The sequence below is a fragment of the Sesamum indicum genome, linkage group LG5 (genome assembly GCF_000512975.1).
Source record: "Sesamum indicum cultivar Zhongzhi No. 13 linkage group LG5, S_indicum_v1.0, whole genome shotgun sequence".
Taxonomy (NCBI): Eukaryota; Viridiplantae; Streptophyta; class Magnoliopsida; order Lamiales; family Pedaliaceae; genus Sesamum; species Sesamum indicum.
The window spans coordinates 4,230,206-4,250,970 of NC_026149.1; the positions used below are offsets into that span (position 1 = coordinate 4,230,206).

At 36.3% G+C, this 20,765-nt stretch overlaps 2 protein-coding genes and 1 pseudogene across 2 annotated transcripts; 1 reads left to right on the top strand and 2 right to left on the bottom strand.

Annotated features, from left to right (window-relative positions):
* LOC105161971 overlaps positions 1 to 650 on the bottom strand; it is a 4,167-nt pseudogene extending 3,517 nt beyond the window's left edge.
* Positions 9,184 to 11,209, bottom strand: LOC105161972 (glucan endo-1,3-beta-glucosidase 5). Its single transcript, XM_011079859.2, has 3 exons — positions 11,179 to 11,209; positions 10,516 to 10,925; positions 9,184 to 10,441 (listed from the first exon to the last, which is right to left on the bottom strand). The coding sequence occupies exons 2-3, from the start codon at positions 10,845 to 10,847 to the stop codon at positions 9,259 to 9,261; spliced, it is 1,515 nt and encodes a 504-aa protein (XP_011078161.1). The 5' UTR covers positions 10,848 to 10,925; positions 11,179 to 11,209; the 3' UTR covers positions 9,184 to 9,258.
* On the top strand, positions 14,413 to 19,689 carry LOC105162011. The gene has a single exon (XM_011079909.1). It carries the CDS (start codon positions 14,413 to 14,415, stop codon positions 19,687 to 19,689), a length of 5,277 nt encoding a protein of 1,758 aa, XP_011078211.1.

A 20,765-nucleotide genomic window follows, 5' to 3' on the forward strand; every position in this document is an offset into this window, starting at 1 on the left:
GACCAGAGCCCGGCGGACCACCTTATCAGCTTTATCGTGGGAGAACCCATCGAGGCAAGACTCCTGATTCGTCTGCGCCGCGCTCAAAAGGATCATCAGATTCTCTTTATGATCGGCCAAAGAGTAGTTCTTGAACCCGAAATCTTTCAGTTCGGCGGCGCTCCGCCGGAGCTCATCCAGCGTGTCGTCGATCATTTCCAGGCAGTCATGGAGCGCGCCCTTCTCGCGGGTCGTCAGCGACTTGCGGCTGCGCACGAGTTTCTTCACGGTGAAGTAGTTTCTCTCCACAGTGGAGATGGTGTAGTTCAGAGCAGTGATTAGGACGTCCTTGCTGCTCTTTATGGCGACCGAGGCCGCCGTGGCTGCCGCATTGATGGTGGAAACACACAGTTTCGGGTACAATGTGGCGGCGCAGGTGGTCTTGACCACCGCATCTCCACCGTGGTTGGGGTGATTCTTGTGGGATTGGACAACTGCGATGGATATAACGGCCACCACCAGCAGAGATGCGAATGCTGTCAGGAGGAAGATTTTTGGCTTGGTTTTGTACTTTCGTGGCTGCACATTTTCCATGGCTTCCGGGAAAATAGACCAATGCAGAGGAGTGGTATGTGGGCTTCGTCGGTACCAATGTAGAAGCCGATGTAGTAAGATTTCTTGCAAAATTGTACAATCGTCTGTCCAATTTATAAGACACGGGAAGGGTGGGCCATTATTGAGAAAAAATCTCCCACGTGAAACAAAAAAAATAATTCTACTGCCTGTTTAAAGGGGTGGAATGGAATGATTTGTTTTTTTAGTTTTTGTTCTTTCAATTTTGAAGGTAATACACAAAATGTTTGATTTTCTTGGTTGCAAACTCTATTTTATTTTTTTAATTCAATTTAATATATTATGCGTGTGAAGATGATATTATGTTATACATGATGTGTGGATGTTGAATGAAACAGAAAATGAAATGATGTTTGCAACAAAAAATTTGATTGGAGAAAATGTTAGTGGGATGAAATTGATATCTGTTGTGTGAGATTTTTTATTATGATCTTGTATGAGCATTACAATTTTATCTTAAAAAAATATCTAGCTAAGTTGAGAAAATCCTAAACTCGTTGCAATAATTTAAAAATTAAGCCGAACAAAAAATAACCAAAGGCTTAACCTTCAAGATATATCCATTCAATAAAACTCGTCACGAGCTTGCCTTATTTGGTCTCTAGAAGCCCATCAGTACACTAGATACGATGAGCTCAATTTTTACTAAATCAAATATTACGAGCCAATTACATCCATTCATAATATACTCACATAAAATAGTGAACTATATCTGTGTTTTCAATGATATTCAAACTCACACATTCAAGTGGAGCAATAGGGCTTCAGCCACTAGGCTGATGTACTTCTTGAAAGCTATAGTGTTCATCATAAAATTACTGTTACTGATCAAAGCATTTGTTATAGTTTTTATATATATATATTGGAAAAATCATCTAAATAATTAGCCTACTGTGTATGAGGGATATTTACGGAGAAATCTAATTAATTAATTAAATTAATATAATAAAATTTTAAATTATATATACAAATTCATGTGTTTCCACAATTAGTTTCTATTTATTATATATTACTAATTGTATGTGGCTCATTCGAAGTACGTGCACAAAAATTTAAAGCAATTAAATATTATTTATTATTGTTTTTATAGAAAAAATGATAACATAAAGATAATTATTACAAAAAAAAAAAATTTGAAAGAGAATATTTGGAGTAGGACAAAGAGAAAAAATATTAACTAAAAATAAATAATTGTATAAAAAATAGATTTTACTACTTATAGATAGTGAGGAATAAGTGAAAGTTAGTGGATGGAAAAAAAATTTAAAAAAATAAAAAGAAAAAAATTAGCATATCACAAATAAGAACGACGCGAAAAAGTTACTATCCTTTAATATATAGTATAGATTATGTTGAAATTCAATGTTCGTACATGACAGTTAAGTTTCCTCATTTTGTATTTTAGGAAATTTAGAGGTGCAATGGCCAATTAAATAAATAAATAATGAATATTATTTTAGTGACTCTTACAAAATTTGAATACCAATTAAATTATTTTATTAATTATACTCAAAAGTAAAAAAATTACATTCATATTTAAAAGATATAGTTTGTAATTTTTTATTACATAAATATTCATTTAATTTTAGAAAGTATGAATATAATATACTCTTATTTTCACTTGCTTGCCTCACTTGGGAGAAACTGACAAAAAAAAAATAAAAAAAGAAAAAAAATGTGACAAATCGGTGTTCATTGAGCTAGCTAGGAAGGTCCCATGCTTATCCAATAATGGCCTCTCACGCTTTGTATGATATCCACTCTCTTGTCACTTCTCCATCCTTTGTTGCTCTTTTCACTTTCCAACATGTTTATTTTTATTATTTTATAAAAAGCTGAGAATATATGTACGTGGCAGCGTCATGTCGGATTCTAACTTTTTAAAATTTTTCATGTTGTCGTGTCTGTATCGGGTGCTTATTTTCATTTTTGTGTTCGCATCCATGCATTATAAATTTCTATGGCGCATAATCACTTCTTTAGTTGAATTGCTTGGAGCCAGCGTAGATATTGTACTCGATTTTAGATCTTCACATAAGGACAGTCCATGCTCGCTAGAAGAATTATAATATTTAATATAGTTTAAATAAATAGTTATAGTAAGCAGTCGTTAATCATGACGATTGCGTGTATGTCTAAAATATTATTTTGTTTGACTCAAAATCATATCAAAAATATATTTTTTATGCTGGATATGCTATATTTTTAGATCGATTTTATCTTACCATAATCAATTATGATTATTTACCACGACTTTAGTATAGCCATTAAAATTGTAATTTTTCTTCAAGTGATAATGATATTCGGGATATTTCTTTTTTTTTTTTTCACTAAATGCCCATAAACTGTACACAAGAAGACAAAATGCATTAATGTCTTCTTTTCTGCTCTTGTCTTCGCCGAGTTTTTGGACAAAATTATTTAGAGCATGATTTTAATTTTTTCCATGAGATACATGAAATTGTTATCCCACGGATTGGAAATGGCATTCCATGAAAATTAAATAAGATTAAGTTTTTTTCTTGTCTTTTATGAATTTGAACAAAAGATAATAAAAAAAAATTTACAAACATTATTTTAAATTATATTACTTCAATAAATGATGAAAGCATTGACAGACGGAACTAACTTTAGAAATGTTACCCGTATTGTTTGTTCTAATATTATCATATTTCATAATTTATTCAATCAAATATAAGACTGTGTTATTATGTGGGATATCGAACTCTGTAATGTACAAAATAAAAAAAAAAAATAATGGATCAATTTCATCATGCCGAATCCAATCATTCTGACCAAACATATACCAACTAGAAATTAGTACAATTTTTACTTAAGTAACTTAAGAAAAAATGAAATGTTCTTTTTATTGGCATATCATCAATGCCTTTTATTTTGGTAGATATTAAATTTGTATGCAAATTTCTATCACTCTTTTCTTATCTCCCATTATTTAGAACATTATTTTTAAATAAAAGAGGAATATTAAAAATAGGACAAGACTTTAGGGAAATTGACTTATAACTAAGGATATCTTGATTTTGACTCTTGGAGAATTGGTTTCCACATAGTTAATTGTGGTTAGTACAACTCTTAAGGGGTTTTTTTTTTTTAAAAAAAAAATTGCAAATAATTTATAAGGAATCATTACGGAATTTCTTATATGAGAAATTTCGTATCGCTCACTTCGTAGAGGCTGAACGAATGCATCAATCGTTATTAAAATAAAAATTTTTTTTTGCTGCATTTGAATAGAAGGATCTGAATTCGATGAAAGAATTCAGAAAAAGACCTCTAATTGATTATAATTAAATGAATTTGAATTTTATCAATATTTTACAAAATAGAGGGGCAATGAAAATCGAAAAATTTGAAATCCACACAAGTATTCAAAAAAATTCATCATTTCAAAGACAATATGAAGTAATAAATATAAATGAAATACTATGTACAAAATTTGGAAAAGACAAATACTTGATGCAAGTTGCAAGAAAACATTAAATTCTTGGAAAGGGCTGTTAGGGCATCCTCAATGTTTATGTCCTATCCAAATCAATTATATATTAAAGATATCTGAATCACCCAATTGAATTTGAATTGAATACTTCTCACTGCAATATTTATATTTTTCCCTCTCAACATTAATGAATTTGTCATATGATTAAGTATGAAGCTCACAACAATTTTGACTAAATGTTTGATAATTGGGGTACTAAAAAGGACTTGTTATCAATTACACATTTAATTTTGAGATTCTGTTATTATTTTATAATGGTTTTGAATCGATTAAAGACAACTCCAACTTAGATTCACAATCAACTCACGTCATCATCCGAATTACTGATAAATATAATTATATCGATATATAGTAATTATCAACATCAAATATTTATATCTAATTACCATTAAATTCCAAGAATCAAACTACGGAATTTATCAATGAATCAACAAGTACTTGGGATTCTAACATCTTTGAAGGTAGGGGCCTGGCTCCAAACCTCGTCGTCCCGTCTTTATATTGTTGAACTTGGTAGTTATCACCTATTTCAACTTATGGCTAGCCTTTAGGTCAACCATTATTAAATGACATTCAAGCAAGTCATTACAGCCTGTTTGTTTATGTTAAGAAGAATTGTATTTTTTGTTCCATATAATACGGTGCATTTTTGGTCTCATAATTTACAAGCTTAGTATATTTAGTTTTATAGGATAAATATGGTAATATTTTGTATTTCGTAGGATAAAAATTAATCCTATAAAATATAAACAACTTTATATATGCTGGCGAAATCATCAAATCAGCAGAAATTCAGCTCTTCAAATCTAGGAAATTCTGGTTCAGACAACAGGAAGTAGGCTCGGATGAGTCTTCAAACTAGGAAGGCTGAAGTTGTCAGAGTCCTCAAAACAATTTGAGCTTGGGAAAAGCCAGGAAGTAACAATTATCACGGGATGGTCACGTAAAAGCATAGGACAACACCAGGGATATATTTACAAAATCAAATACAATTATCCCAAATACGGTAAAGGGCATCTTTTAGCCCCAATACTGGTCATTTCCTACTCGGTAATTATGTCTTGTCGTCTATGGAGTAATAAGATGTTATAGGCTCATGAGGACTAGTTTCTGCCTATGTTTACTCATATTAGCATCAAAATGAAAAAGATAAGGATGAAGAACATGAGCATACGCATCACAAAAAGATACGACATAAGAAATACTTTGCAGCTCACACAATAACCAGAGCGTTTATGGAATGGATTACTCACAGCCAACACCTATTGACTATGCATATATATCAACTCCTAGGAGAAACAATTGTCATCAAACACTATCTATAGGCAATGCAAGTTACTTTCCTCATAGTACACTATAAACACTCGAACCAAAAATAATCAAGAATCCATGAACCTCAAACTACGAAATAAAATCAAATACCCTCATCAACATCAACCGCAACCATGATTTTCTGGGACAAGAACTGATTTGGAACTCCATTAGAACTTCCTCTATTCGCATCACCTTCGACATTAACACTCCTCTTTAGCTGATCCTTCACCCCAATAACTCCTCAGAAACACGCAGCAACTGCGGAAGCCACGGCCCATAATCCTTCGCTTTCTGCAGTACAATGCTATTACATCGATCATTCTTGAAACCATTATCATTCCGCAAAATGTTGCCGTAATTTTCAGAGCAGGACCCTTTCAGCCTGAACCCATTACTCAAAAACTTTCCGGTGCTGAAATAATCAACGGCTGATGACGAAGAGGCATTGGATGAAAGCAACATCTGCAAATCCCTTTGTCCGCCGGTAAAACTTGACGCCGCCGCCGCCGTCATAAAACAACCCCCTGATTGTCGGAATCGGCTGACAGAATCAATGTTGGATGTAAATCCCAACAAAGAACGCCTCTTTATCATGCCGGGTTAATTCAAACATCGGCCCTCGGTCCAGCAACGGAGAGCGCAGCACCGGAAATCTGAATCCAATGATATGTAGAAAAAGAGTTGAAGTGGGATTGATCAATAGCCCATATGTATGAATCAAATTCATCAACTTTTTCGAACAAGAATTTTTTATATTATATAAAAACGAAATTGATGTGCTCCATTAAAGGGTGATTTCGAGTTCCCAGACAAAGAAAGTTGCCCACGGCAATTTAATGCGGCACTGAACTATGAAAGAAATCAGATTTTCTTTCCTTTTCCTTTTTTTGTGGTCGCAAATCTTTTTCTTGTCTAATTATTGTGGCGTAGTAAGGAACTTTTGTAGACCTGAAGAAATCACTAAAGTTGACTCATTTCAAAGTCCAAAATGATTTACAAAAAATGAAAGAAACATTGCTAAAAATCTGTATAAAGCACAAATTTGTTAGTCACAAACTAAAATATGCATTTTAAATTATTTTTTGTGATGATATGTATTTAGTTTGTAAAAATAATATTTATTCTTTCATACATATTGAGTAATCCTTATTACTAATACTATTTATTAAATATGAGGGAATGAGAATAATTACATTTAATTGACAATATGTATATTTACTAAAATACTTGGAGACATCCTTATTTTTACGTAAAATGATAATTCATAGGGAAAAGTATTATTTTAGTCCGCTAAGTATGTCTAATTTTAATTTTAATTCGATAACTATATCTATTTTTGTTTAGGTCCAGTAACTTACGAAATTGCTTACTTTTAGTCATCTAGCAGATTTTTGGACAGTTTTACCCTTCATGCAACTTTTGAAAGGCAATTTTAGTCCATATGCACTCATAGGGGTAAAATTATCCGAAAATCTGCCAAAGGATTAAAAATAAGCAATTTCATAAGTAACTAAACCAAAATAAAAATGGACATAGTTATCAGATTAAAATTAAAATTAGACATACTTAGCGGACTAAACTAATACTTTTCCCTAATCCATACTATTTATTCTATCAATAATATTATATGGACTCACATTTAAAAGTACTCAAAATTATTTAAGAAATTATTAATTTTGATATGTGTTTACTTTACTTTTCTTCGCTTTTATGTTAATAAATATAATAAAAATTAAATTCTGCGCATAATTTGAGTGTACTTCGACAACTAGTTGCTATATGTACATGATGCCGAAGCCAGGATGGATTTCGAGTTCATAAAGACTTGCCCGGTACAATTCTTGGTATATATATATATTTCTTTTACTAATTTATTATATATTTCCTACCCAATTTATGGCCAAGACTAGTGCAATAAAGGATTAAAGATAATTTTAGTCCCCTAATTTCAGGCAATTTTCGTTTTAGTTCCGTAACTTACTAGAGTTCCATTTTATTCCTTTATAACTTAAAAAAACTCAATTTTGGTACATATTTTAAGGAAAATTGCCTTAGTCCCCGGAAAAAGTTACGTGACACTCACGTGACTTTTTAAATTGAGGGTTTCGTTTTTATTGGTTGAAGATGCTCACGTGGCGACGACGTGGAAATAAAAACGTATATCAAAATTGAGCTTTTTTAAGTTACAGAGGACTAAAATGGAACTCTAGTAAGTTACGGGACTAAAATGAGAATTGCTTGAAATTAGGTGACTAAAATTGCCTTTAATCCATTAGGCCATGTGACTTTTTAAACCAATAAAAATGAAACCCCCAATTTAAAAAGTCACGTGAAGGCCATGTGATTTTTTCCGATGACTGAGGCAAATTTCCAACCAATTGTGTACCAAAAATTGAGTTTTTTTAAGTTATAAAGAATTAAAATGAAGTCCTAATAAATTACGAGACTAAAATGATAATTGCCTCAAATTAAAGGACCAAAATTGCCCTTAATCCGTGCAGCAAAATCACTTACTACGGCAAAGAATTCCACTGCAGACATATTATGCAGAAAATAGGATTCTGCTGCAAAATTCTCTAATTTAGCTTTGCAGAAAATAGGATTCTGTTGTAGAAGCTCTTAATTTAATCTTCTATTTGTGATTGTTATATATCTAAGCCTTTTCATTTTCTTGTTTTCTTTTGGTTCCATTTCTCCAAATTTTATTTCAACATGTAACATTAAAAAAAGTATACTACGATATCTCTCCTAAAATTTGTTATAATTACAAATATTTTTTTATTATTGATAAATTATAAATATCTTTGAAATTAACGGCTGTTTAATAAATATCCCTCTTACAATGTGCTGTCACAAGGGTATTTGTTAGACGACTATTAATTTTCATGGGGTATTTATAATTTTTAAAACAACAATAGAATATTTATAATTATATATAACAAATTTTAGGGAAGAGAGCCTGCTGTAATTTACTTTAAAAAAAGAGAAAAAAAAAGTCCATCCCGATATGTTTTAGATCTGAATCCACCCTATACCTGCCCCGCTGCCACCCTTACTTCTCACTAGAAGAGGTTGCTAGCTGCCCTAAAAGAAGGCGTAACTCATCTGCCAAGTAAATGTTATGTATGCACATACGTGGATAGTCTATTTGAATTTTATTTTGCCACGTATTTTTTTAATTTTTATTACATTAGATAAGTTTATAATTATTTATCTTTGTCTAAAAGATTCACTATTATTTTTCTTTTCTTTTTTTTGGATGAATTAGCTAGTGTTTCAATTTGGATTTCATTTTAATGTAAAACAATACTTAATAAATATTTCCCATTTAATTTACCACTTAAGAATATAATTTCATTTTTTTTAAAATTTAGATAAGTGCACCACTAATTATTTCATCCAAAAATCTCACTCATTTTTCTAAGTTTAGTGATTAAAATAATTTTAATTTATTTTATGTTCATTATTCACACAATTATTTTCGCCATTTTAGTAGTCATTCCTAGAGATACACCATATGACATTTATTATATATATAGATAGAGAATACAAAAATCAATTATCTACCTGAAATACAAAATATGAAATGATTGTCGTTGTCATGTTAATTAATGAAAAATATCCCAAATTCAAACGAAATTAAACATGCTGGAACTGAACTCTATGATTTATTAGAAAAAACAAAAAGAATTTATATTTCCTTATCAAAAATTAAATCACTAAAATTAATCGGTTAAAAGAAAAAACACTAAATGCACTAGACAAATTAAAGCGATTAATATAGCAAATCGCACAAGTTCATTGCCGTTCCCAACTCAATTCAGATAGCCGAAAACCATGATCATGGCCAGCATCACTGCCCCAAGAACACCGGAATTGATCTTTCCAGCCGATGAATTCGATCCCGATCCTGATCCCGATCCCGATCCCGACCCTTGTCCGTGTTGCACGTGTCCTTGTTCGCTTCCTCGATATTCCGTCTCGAACATGATCGGGTACTTGCATGTTCCGGCGCTGGGATCCGTTTTCGTGATCGTCGAGTATGGCTGGAATTTCTCACAGCTCCCGCTCTTCTGGTCGTTTGTCTGGAAATACATGTTGAATGCGAAGGAAGCGTTGCCCTTAAGGTCCAAGCTCCCGCACGATGAGCCCGGAGTGAGAGCCGTGCAATCCGCATGGCTGCAGGCCTCGGTGATTGCCGCGGCAAACTTCTCGTCGTTCACATTTGCATCAGGCGACACAACGCACCATTGCTTCTCAAGATACTTGACACCCTTCGCCCCCGTCAGGTTCTTCCCCTCGCCCAAATCCAGGGTGAACTTCATGGACCCGTCGATGTTAAAGATTCCCCAGTGAGGCTCGAAAGGTCCAGGGGCAATGCTCTTTGCATCTTCATCAATCAGGGAGAACATGTAAATATCCGGGGCGGTTGATCGTCGGGGGGTGCCGACGTCGGCCCGGACGCGCTTGACAAGTCCCTGGTAGAACCTCTGGGCTAGGGAGGCATTGGCATTGGGATTTCCATCTGACGGCCATCCAATTTCCCCGATGATGATTGGCAATGATCCGTATCCATTTTTCTCCAGGGCCACGACCAGGGTGTCGTAGTTTGCATCCAAAGCATTGGTGTAAGTATACTTGCCATCGACAAGAGGTGCGACGCCGCCATCAAAGAACCCGTAGTCGATTGGGAAATTGGGATCGTAGTAAAGTGCGATGAAAGGGTAGATATTGACGGTGATGGGGCATCCGTGGTCGCTCATGTATTTGACTATCGAAACCATGAGATCTTCAATATCAGGTCTAAAAATTCCACCAGAAGGGCTGCCGGTAGGGGAGAAGAAAATGTCGGCATTGAATGGAATTGTGGCCTTCACGGTTTTGCCTAAACCCGCCTTCTCTAAGGCTCCTTGGATGTTCTGGAGTGCCGGAAAGGTATAATTTGTGAAATTTCCACCGTACGACTTGAGCAATGGTTCGTTCCCAACAGCAACGTATCTGATATATAAACATGGATTACGTCATTCAATATACAAGTTTCCATTTATGTGTTTGAAAGATAAGGCAGGTACCTTATGTCAACATCCTTGGATCTCCAGTGGGTAACATTGTTGGCAACATATTCTTCCGCTGCTTCAGGTTTAGTCGCCATGGTTGACAACAAGTAATTAGGGACTCCAACCATGACCTGGAGTTTCGACCCCGCAAGAGCTTCCAGATAGGTGCCATCAGATTCAAAGAGTTTCACTTTTTCAAATCCATTATCTTTCATTAACTGCACAGTTATACTAGGGTCAAGCAGGTGCGTCGTCTGCGTGCCCAAGTTGCAACAAAAGCCCGATCCATCTATGTGTCGGATGAAAACGAGCAAGAAGAAGATGGCCAACGTGCAACGAGGAGTCATATTGATCAATTCAGGAGTGCTACGTACTCACTTATTTGACTTCCTCGTTTTAGTCTCGTGGCTTATTCACGCACGCACCTGAGTACATAGCATGTCAAACAAATGGAAACGGTTAATAACAAGTAATTCATGCACCATGCAAATCAAATTTAATTGATCAACCAAACCAATCACACTCGTCAAGAATGACACACTTGTCGTATGACTAGATATTCGCATAATAAATGTAGTAATTGATTCAGGGTCTGACCCGATCCAATCAAAATAAGCATTTCCGCAAAGGGAAAGAAAGGGAAAAAAGTGATGAGTTGTAAGCATAATTATTTCTCACCTTCTGATTATTCTACTGATTATTGGTGCACTGTGCTGTGTATTATGATGAAATGCTTTGGTATTTATAGCCGTGGGAGGGAGTGGAAATATGTGATATTCCGTGAAAATATGCTGTAAAATAGGTTGAGGAGTTGTACATGAAGAATAGGCCACAAAAGGAAAATGAAATTTTCAACCTACGAAATTGAACGAAAAATCTTTCTTCCCACGGCAATATATACTTTGGGAAATTCTAATCCCCTCCAATTTTATGATATCAAAATTTAATTATACGAAAAATATAATACACTTTTTATATTTTTAATATGTGATAAATTTAATAATGTTAATCATATTAATTTTGAAAAGAGTGACATTTCCAAAAATTGCGATTTTTTAGAGTTATATTTTGACTAGAAAAACTCATTATTAATTACCCCTATTTATATAGTTTTATTTATGTTTTGAATAGAAAAACAGAAACAAGTCCATATTACGTCGGAAATAATATAAGACACAACTACATGAATTAAAATATATACATTCTCATTTTAAGATATAAATTAGTAAAAGAAAAACTAAAATACATTTATGTTTGAAAAATTGAAAAATGACAACGAAAATAAAATGAAACATTGCTTCGATCTTAACATTCCATTAGGGAAACACAATTATCTTGTTTTTATAATTTTATTTTCATTTTCCAGCTTTTATTACTATTTCCATTAATATTTTAGAATAATTTACCAATTAAAAAATCAAATAAATTGGTTGATAATTAATTAAAGTTTATGACAAATTTGGGCTTTACGTATCATCAATAAGTGTCCGTATCAAATTTGAGTCTTATGCATTTCGATCGATTAATCCAATATAGCATATGAAGTTATTCTTTTATTTTGGATCAACTAATCGGATCAAAGTTCGTCCAAACTTTTGGATGACATTTAAAGCAAAAAATCGGGAGATAATCTTCATTCTCAAATATTATTAAACTTTTTATTTAAGATTATAAAATTTCATTTTTTTTTCCAATATTTCTTGTCTCTTAATTTATTTTTGCAAAATCAAAATTCATGTCAACAATTCCAATGAAAATCCATCAAGAGTTGTAATTTTGACGAGATTGCAGGGTTTTTATTAATTGTCTGAATATAGCTGAATTATACTATCACAACTTCAAGATTGGATAAATTGTCAAAATCTTATCCAAAACCTAAAGGGTTACCAATGGACAATCATTTCTCACTAATAATTTGTGGCATATCCTAAAAATTATATTATATTATTTAAACTAAAATATTTATTATTTTAATCTAGTATATACAAAATAATAAATTAATATTCAATATATAAGAAAATTGTGCCAAAAAGAGATGTAAGAAAATTAAAAATAAGAAGTAACTATCAATAGTGGAGGAGTGAGAACTTTGATGAATAAATAAAAAACTTAATTAAATATTAGTTTTACGTGGCATATTTGATGCATATGTCTAAAAATTTTAAAAAAATCTAAATAATTAAATATGGAAAAATGTAATTTGGAACGATTACGATAACAAAAAAATAATTTTGAAAGAGGATATTTGGAGTAGGAGAAAGAGGAAAAAAATATTAACTAAAAATAACAAATATTAAAAAAAATAGTTTTTACCACGTGTAGACAGTGGAAGAATATTGAAATTAGTAAGTGGGGAAAAAAGAGAAAAGAAAAAGTCAAACCAAAAAAGGAGGAAGACACCAATATTGTACTCTCCCAAAATATGTAGTACAGACTAGACTAGCGTTGTGGTATGCAGTTCATGCATTCATATAATAAATAATATTTTATATTTTAAAATATATTATAAATAAAAGTAAAATATATAAACTAAAATATTATATTACAAAAAAATTAAAAAAAAAGAAAAGAAAATTAGCTTATGAGTTAATATAAAATTTAAAAAGTTGATGAATTAGTTATCTATTAGCCGAAGGCCATTAGAGACACGAAAAATGTACTCTTCCTTAATATATAATTAATAATTTGTGGAACACCCTATATATGTGTAATTTTTATAAATATTATTTAAAATAGAATATTTATTATTTAATAAAATGCATACAAAATAATAAGTTAATATTAAATTTTAAAAAAAAATTAGTGACAAAAAGAAGAATGATTTTTTTTTTTAAAAAAAAAAACTACCAAAAGATAATAGGGGTGGGAAGTTAGATGAAAATTAAAAAAAATTAAATATTAAAAAAGGAAGAAACGCAAAAAAAAGTGTTGTCCCTTAATATGTAATATAGATATAAGTAGTAACTAATATAGAAAGGAAAGTTGATTTTCACTCACATATAACAATTTGTGATACTATTATATCAATTTTTTTTTTGTTATACTTCTTAAATTAATTTTTTTCGATTTTTTGAAATGTGATGTGTGACGTGTTGGATCATATATATTATTTTTATTTATAATATATTTTAAAACGTGAAAAATTATTTATTATATTAGTGGCACAAATCACAAGCAATGTGTGTGCAAAAATATCTAAAAATAATACATAATTACATTGTGTCCGAACTTATGGAATAATTTATTGAATCTATTAAAAATATTAAAATTGCTATATTTAAATATTTAAAAGTTAATACAATGCTATGAGTTTTTTTTAATAATAATATAAATGCATACGGACATTAGAACATCGTGGTACAAACATCGTGGTACAACGACTAGTAATAATAAATTAAGATTGAATCCACCTGATGAGAGTAATATTATAAAGGACCAATATGCCCTTCGGACGCGGGTAAAACAGTCAACACAATTTGAAGATCTTTGACCCAGAGTCCAAAATCCTGGTGGTTATATGAGCGTACTTGACTCCTAAAAATGAGGATACTTGAACACCATTCACGGATAAAGGATACTGAACGTGGATACCCGGATAAGCTCACTGATATCACTATATAAGGGATGAGGTCGCAGGAAGCCAAGGCAGGTTTTTTCCCATTTCTTGAGTTTATCGTTTGCAATTAACCTTGAGAGTTATTTCACATATACACCCATACTAACTTGAGCGTCGGAGTGCCTCCGCCGGGACCACCCCCGGCCAAGTGACGTTCGTTTCTTGTTTGCAGAGAACCTCCCCAAAATACATACGAAGAGCAGATCGCGGGCTTGGAAAGAATCTGAGTTTTCTAGCCGGATCATTTGGCGCCGTCTGTGGGAACGTCAGGTGACGGATAAGAATACAGTCGAGAAATGGAAACTCCGGCAGGAGACTCAACACCAATTGTCCATCTATCCCGACAGGAAATGGATACACCCGTGGCCGGTCGAGAGGGAACGGTACAATTGACACGGCGGGAACTGCAGCAGATGATGGAAGAGGCAGGGAGAAAAGCCCTGGTGGCTTACGAGCGGAGAACGGCAACTCCGTTAGAAAGAGAAGTGGCAGGGAAAAGGCTGTTTCAAGAAGGAGAAGATGCCCGAGATAATGAAGGAATGAGCCGTCCGGGAGCGAACCGGAAGGGTCCCTTGCCCTCAGATGCAGGGTCCAGTAGCAGGGCTCCAAGTCGTCCCAGAGGACCCGCTATCTCTCGAGCAGAGGTAGATAATGTTAGTAAACAAATTGCTGTGCTGGGAAAGCAAATTGATGAACTTAAAAAAAGAGGAGAGATAGTGGCACATCACCGGAATTCACCTTTTGCCAATCAGATCCTCATTGAAACGGTGAATCCCGGTTTTAGGATGCCGGACCTCCCAAAATATGATGGAACCCGGGATCCACAAGAACATATAGCAGCCTTTGACATGGTAATGAACTTATACGGGCAGGCCAATTCCATAATGGCTAAACTGTTCGTTACTACATTGACAGGAAAAGCCCAGGAATGGTTTATGAACTTGCCACCGGGTAGTATAGAGTCATATGAACATCTGGTGCAGAAATTCGCATTCCATTTTGCTTCCAAGAAAAAGCAGAAGAGATCGGCCACGCATTTATTTACCATCCGTCAAGGAGAGAGTGAGAGCCTGAAAAACTTCATGGGACGTTTTAATAATGAAACGTTGGAGGTGCAGGATCTTAGGATAGACATGATGACGAGTATCTTAATCCATGGATTGAAAAAAGGAGTCTTTGCCTCGGCTTTAGCACGGGACCCGCCCGTCGATACAGAGCAGTTGATGGCAATGGCACAAAAATATATTGATGAAGAAGAGATGAATGCCATGAAGGATGAGGAGTGGAGAGTTGCCACAGAACGGGCAAGAGATGGAAGATTCGCTAGAGATCGGGATGTGCGACCAAAAAAGGAGAGGGAGAAGGAGCCACCCTACCAGCCGAAATATAGCAGGTACACTCCTTTAAATATGACCAGGGCCAAAGCTCTCATGATGGTAGAAAAGGATAAGATATTGATGTGGCCGAAGCATACAAGGGTTACTCCAGCCAAAAGAAACTCGAACAAGTACTGCCGGTTTCATCGAGAGAGAGGGCATGATACCGAAGAGTGCTATCAACTGAAAGATGAGATAGAGCGATTGGTGCGACAAGGGTATTTTCGGAGACATAATCCCCATAATTTTGAAAGAAGACATGATCGCAGAGGCAGATCGAGAAGTAGAGATCATAGATCAAATTGGGCAGAAGATCGAAGGAACCAGACGATGGCGGAGAATGCGCCTGTGAAAGGCGTCATCCACACCATTGCTGGGGGATCAGAGGGATGGTCGAGAAGAGCTAGAAGAAAATTTGAGAGGGAGACTAGGTGGGAGCGGCGTAGGCAAGGGGTACACACGACAAGCAACCCTGAGATCGTGTTCGGAGATCAGGATGCTGGGACCAGGATCGTGACAGATAATGATCCAATGGTGATACGAATGGACATAGCAAATTTTACAGTCCACAAGGTTCTGATAGATAACGGGAGTTCAGCAGATATAATATTTAAGGAAGTGTTGAATAAGATGGGACTTGATAATATAAGGTTGGAACCAGTAAATATTCCCTTGGTAGGATTTGGGGGAAGCGAGGTCGCATCACTTGGGACAGTGGAGTTACCTGTATCTTTGGGAGAAGAACCAAAACGCAAAACGTTGATGGTAAAATTTTTAGTTGTTGATATGCCTTTTGCTTACAATGTTATCCTGGGGAGACCTGGGCTTAACTCTTTCAGGGCGGTGGTATCAACGTATCACCTCAAGATGAAGTTCCCCACTATATCGGGGATAGGGGAGGTCGTGTGCGATCAGATCGAAGCCAAAAGGTGTTATAATTTATCAGAAAAGAAAAGAAAGCCTCAGAGTATGAAGAAAGAAGACTGGCAGACACTGAAAGCAGGGAGGATAGAACCAGTTGACCAGAAAGAAGTGGAGTTGATACAGGGAGACCCGACCAAGGTCACCAAGATAGGAACCAACTTGGGGCAGTTCGAAGGAGCGATGGTTACTTTTCTAAGGTGTAATGTGGATATGTTTGCATGGGACCCGTCCGATTTTCGGGGTATAAACCCGGAGGTGATGGTACATAGACTAAATGCGGACCCATCCATGCGACCTGTCCAACAGAAGAAGCGAACCTTTGGAGCCGAGAAAAACGCGATCATTGAAGGAGAGGTAAATAAATTGCTTAAAGCAGGGTATGTGTCCGAGGTACAGTACACGGATTGGTTGGCTAATGTGGTCGTGGTGCCGAAACCAGGCGGTAAGTGGAGAATGTGTACAGACTTTACGGATCTCAACAAGGCATGTCCGAAAGACCCCTACCCATTACCGAGGATTGATATCCTAGTCGATTCGACGGCTGGATATAGGACATTTTCCATGATGGATGCGTATCAGGGATATCATCAGATTTTTATGGCACCCGAAGATCGAATAAAAACCTCCTTTGTAACTGACCGTGGGATTTATTGTTATAATGTTATGCCTTTTGGATTGAAAAATGCAGGGGCAACGTATCAAAGGTTGGTTAACAAGATGTTTGCTCAGCAGATAGGAAAAACCATGGAGGTGTATGTGGATGATATGCTGGTTAAAAGTCAACACCCAGAGGAACATTTGGAGCATTTGAAGGCAGCCTTTGCGATCATGAGAGAACATGGGATGAAGCTAAATCCCAGCAAATGTACATTCGGTGTAGATGGAGGCAAATTTCTCGGATACATGGTTAGCGAACGTGGTATTGAGGCTAACCCAGAAAAGATAGAAGCCATACTGAATCTGAAGTCTCCTACATCCATCAAAGAAGTTCAAAAGTTGACAGGTAGAATTGCTTCTCTTAATCGCTTCATTTCTAGGTCGGCAGATCGCAATTTACATTTCTTTAAAATATTGAGGAAAGTAAAAGGGTTTAAGTGGACCGAGGAATGCGAGCAAGCTTTTCAAGAGTTAAAAATTTATTTGAGATCGCCGCCTCTCTTGGCGAACCCTAGAGAAGGGGATGTGTTATATCTTTACTTGGCTGTTTCTAATGATGCGGTTAGTTCGGTATTGACAAAAGAAGAGGGAAAGGTTCAGAACCCGGTGTATTATGTGAGTAAGATGTTGCAAGGAGCAGAAACTAGATATGCGGAGATCGAAAAGTTAGCATTGGCGGTTGTGGTGACGGCCAGGAAGCTAAGGCCATACTTTCAATCGCATCGAATAGTGGTAAGAACTAATCATCCACTCCGAAACATTCTTACTCGACCAGAGGCTTCGGGTAGAATGATAAAATGGGCGGTCGAATTGGGAGAATTCGACATCACTTATCAGGCTCGAACGGCAGAAAAAGCTCAGGTAGTGGCGGATTTCATGGTGGAGATATCTAGTGCTCAAAAATGTACAGAAACATGGATGTTGCATGTGGATGGATCCTCCAATGCAAACAATGGCGGAGCAGGAATATTGATCGAAGGACCAGGAGGCATGGAGATCGAGGTCGCTGTTCGGCTGTCTTTTCCCGTTACGAATAATGAAGCTGAATACGAAGCCTTACTCCTAGGTTTGGAATTAGCATTGGAAGCTGGAGCACATATTCTCGAAGTTTACACTGACTCGCAGCTAGTCGCTATGCAGGTGGAGGGAATATATGAAACTAAAGAAAGATCTATGGCAGATTATCTGAAGAAAGCAAAGGAGAGGATGCAGAAATTCTCCAAATGCAATATCCAGCAAATCCCCAGGAGCGAGAATGAAAGAGCCGATACGTTATCAAAATTGGGGGCTACGCTAGCAGGAATAAAGGACAGAAAAATCACGGTGATGGTAAAGGAGCGATCCGCGATCTCAGAAGTGATCGAAACCCATGTAGTGACTCCAAGATGTCTGTGGATAGAAGATATATCGACATACCTGAGGGAAGGGATCTTGCCTACTGATGCGGGGCAGGCAAGACGCATTAAGTTCAAAGCTCCAAGGTTTACCTTAATAGGGACCCAATTGTATAAAAGAACAATTGAAGGACCCCTCCTCAAATGCTTAGAGGACGCCCAAGCCAGGTATGTTCTACAGGAAATCCATGAAGGGAACTGCGGAAATCATTCGGGAGCCAGATCCTTAGCCCAGAAAGTAACCCGACAGGGATACTTCTGGCCCACAATGATGAAAGACTGCAAGGAGTTTGTACGCAGATGTGAGAAGTGCCAGAAGTTTGCTTCACAAATCCACACCCATGCGGTACCGATGACCCCAGTTCCAATCACATGCCCATTCGATCAATGGGGTATAGACATAATGGGGCCTTTTCCTCCAGCTCGAGCTCAGAAGAAGTTTGTCATAGTCGCTGTGGAATACTTTTCAAAATGGGTGGAGGCAGAAGCGGTCTCAAAAATCACGGAAAAGGAAGCAATAAATTTTATATGGAAGAACATAATCTGCAGATTTGGGATACCTCGGGTGCTGATATCCGATAATGGAACCCAATTTCAAGGAAGGAAAATAACGGCGTGGCTACAGGAACTGAAGATACAGCAAAATTTCACGGCGGTCGGACATCCCCAATCGAATGGTCAAACGGAGGTCACAAATAGAACCATATTACAGCATCTAAAAGCCAGGCTGAGATCGAAGACAGAATGGAGCGAGGAACTCCCAGGAGTACTATGGGCTTATAGAACAACCCCTAGAAGCTCAACAGGTGAGACCCCATTTTCTTTAGTTTATGGTTCTGAAGCTGTAATTCCTGCAGAGATAGGAGAAGAATCGCAAAGGATTGCAAACTTCGATCCACAGACAAATGGAGGACAGCGAGCATTCGACCTGGACATACTGGAAGAAAAAAGAGAGGCAGCAAGAATCAGGATGTTGCACCATAAGAGCTTAATGCTGAAAGGTCATAATAGATGCGTGAAACCCAGGTCGTTACAGGTTGGAGATATGGTATTAAGGAAAGTGGAAGTTTCGAAGCATGTGGGAAAACTCGACCCCAACTGGGAAGGGCCTTTCAAGGTTGTTGAGATCGTCGGAAAAGGGACATACAAGCTGCAAGACGCTCACGGCAGCGAAGTACCCAGGCCATGGAACATACAGAATCTCAAGAAATTCTATGTTTGAAAGTTCCTTGAAAGGAAAGCCTGAGAAAGGCACGTTAGCTCGAAAATGTTAGCTTTGAGGTAGACTAATCTGTGAAAGATTACAAAGCATATACTCTGTAAAAGACCGATAGGTCTTATAACCTGTGAAAGGTTAGAATACAGCCTGGGAAAGGCTAATGGAAGTTCTTTTTCTTTTGTTAATACAGCCTGGAAAAGGCTAATGAAAGTTCTTTTTCTTTTGTTCATGAAATTTGTGAGCAAAATCTTCTATATAAAGCAACGAAATAGAAACGTTACACTGAATCTGTGAAAGATCGATATCATACGAGTAGAGAAAGGGAAATTACATACGGCAGAGTTCACAAAGATTTACATCTTTTCTATCTCGTCTAACAAAACAGAAAATTCATCCTCAGTAGTGGGGGAGTCGTCTTCATCAGGTAAAGGTTGAAGGTTGGCATCAAGACAAGGATTCAGACGCGAAGTATCAAAACCAGGGGCGAAGCCGTGTAGAACAGTCGTTTGAGACTTACACCGGTCAAACCCTTGCATCAGATAGTCGGCTGCTTTAACTTCTACGGCCGTGTCAAAGGTCGAGGTTTTTAAGAAGTCCCGAACGCCACTAAGGCGAGCTTCGCGAATTTTCTGTGTATATTCCTCAGATTGGAGGAAGGATTCGCGACCTTCAAGAGTTCCCGCAATCTTCCCCGCAGCATGACCAGCTTCGAATCCCCTCTTTTCCCCAAGAGCTGTCGCTTTCTCGATCTCAGAAGCCATTTGAGTCTCTAACTCCTTAAGGCGGGCTTCCATCGACGACCTCGACCGTAACCATTCTTCTTCCTTGGATCGAAAAGTTGACATCTGAGCTCTCAGCTCTCGGTTAGCATGATCGGCTCGGAGATAGTTTTGGCGAAAACCGGCACATTTCAGAGTTAAACCTCGAATAAAATTTGCCGTCTAGCAAGAAGATAGGAGGGTCAGAGGCAGGAAAAGAAACGAGAATCGATACAAGAAGAAAAAATACCTGAACTAAGGAATGGGCACAATGCTCCTCCATTCGGGTGAAAGGTGTGTGTAGAAGAGCAGCTTGATCGA

Coding starts and splice junctions, on each gene's coding strand:
- LOC105161972 (XM_011079859.2), bottom strand. CDS start 10,847: ATGACTCCTCGTTGCACGTTGGCCATCTTCTTCTTGCTCGTTTTCATC. Junction 10,442..10,515: donor TCCAAGGATGTTGACATAAG/GTACCTGCCTTA, acceptor TTTATATATCAG/ATACGTTGCTGTTGGGAACG.
- LOC105162011 (XM_011079909.1), top strand. CDS start 14,413: ATGGAAACTCCGGCAGGAGACTCAACACCAATTGTCCATCTATCCCGA.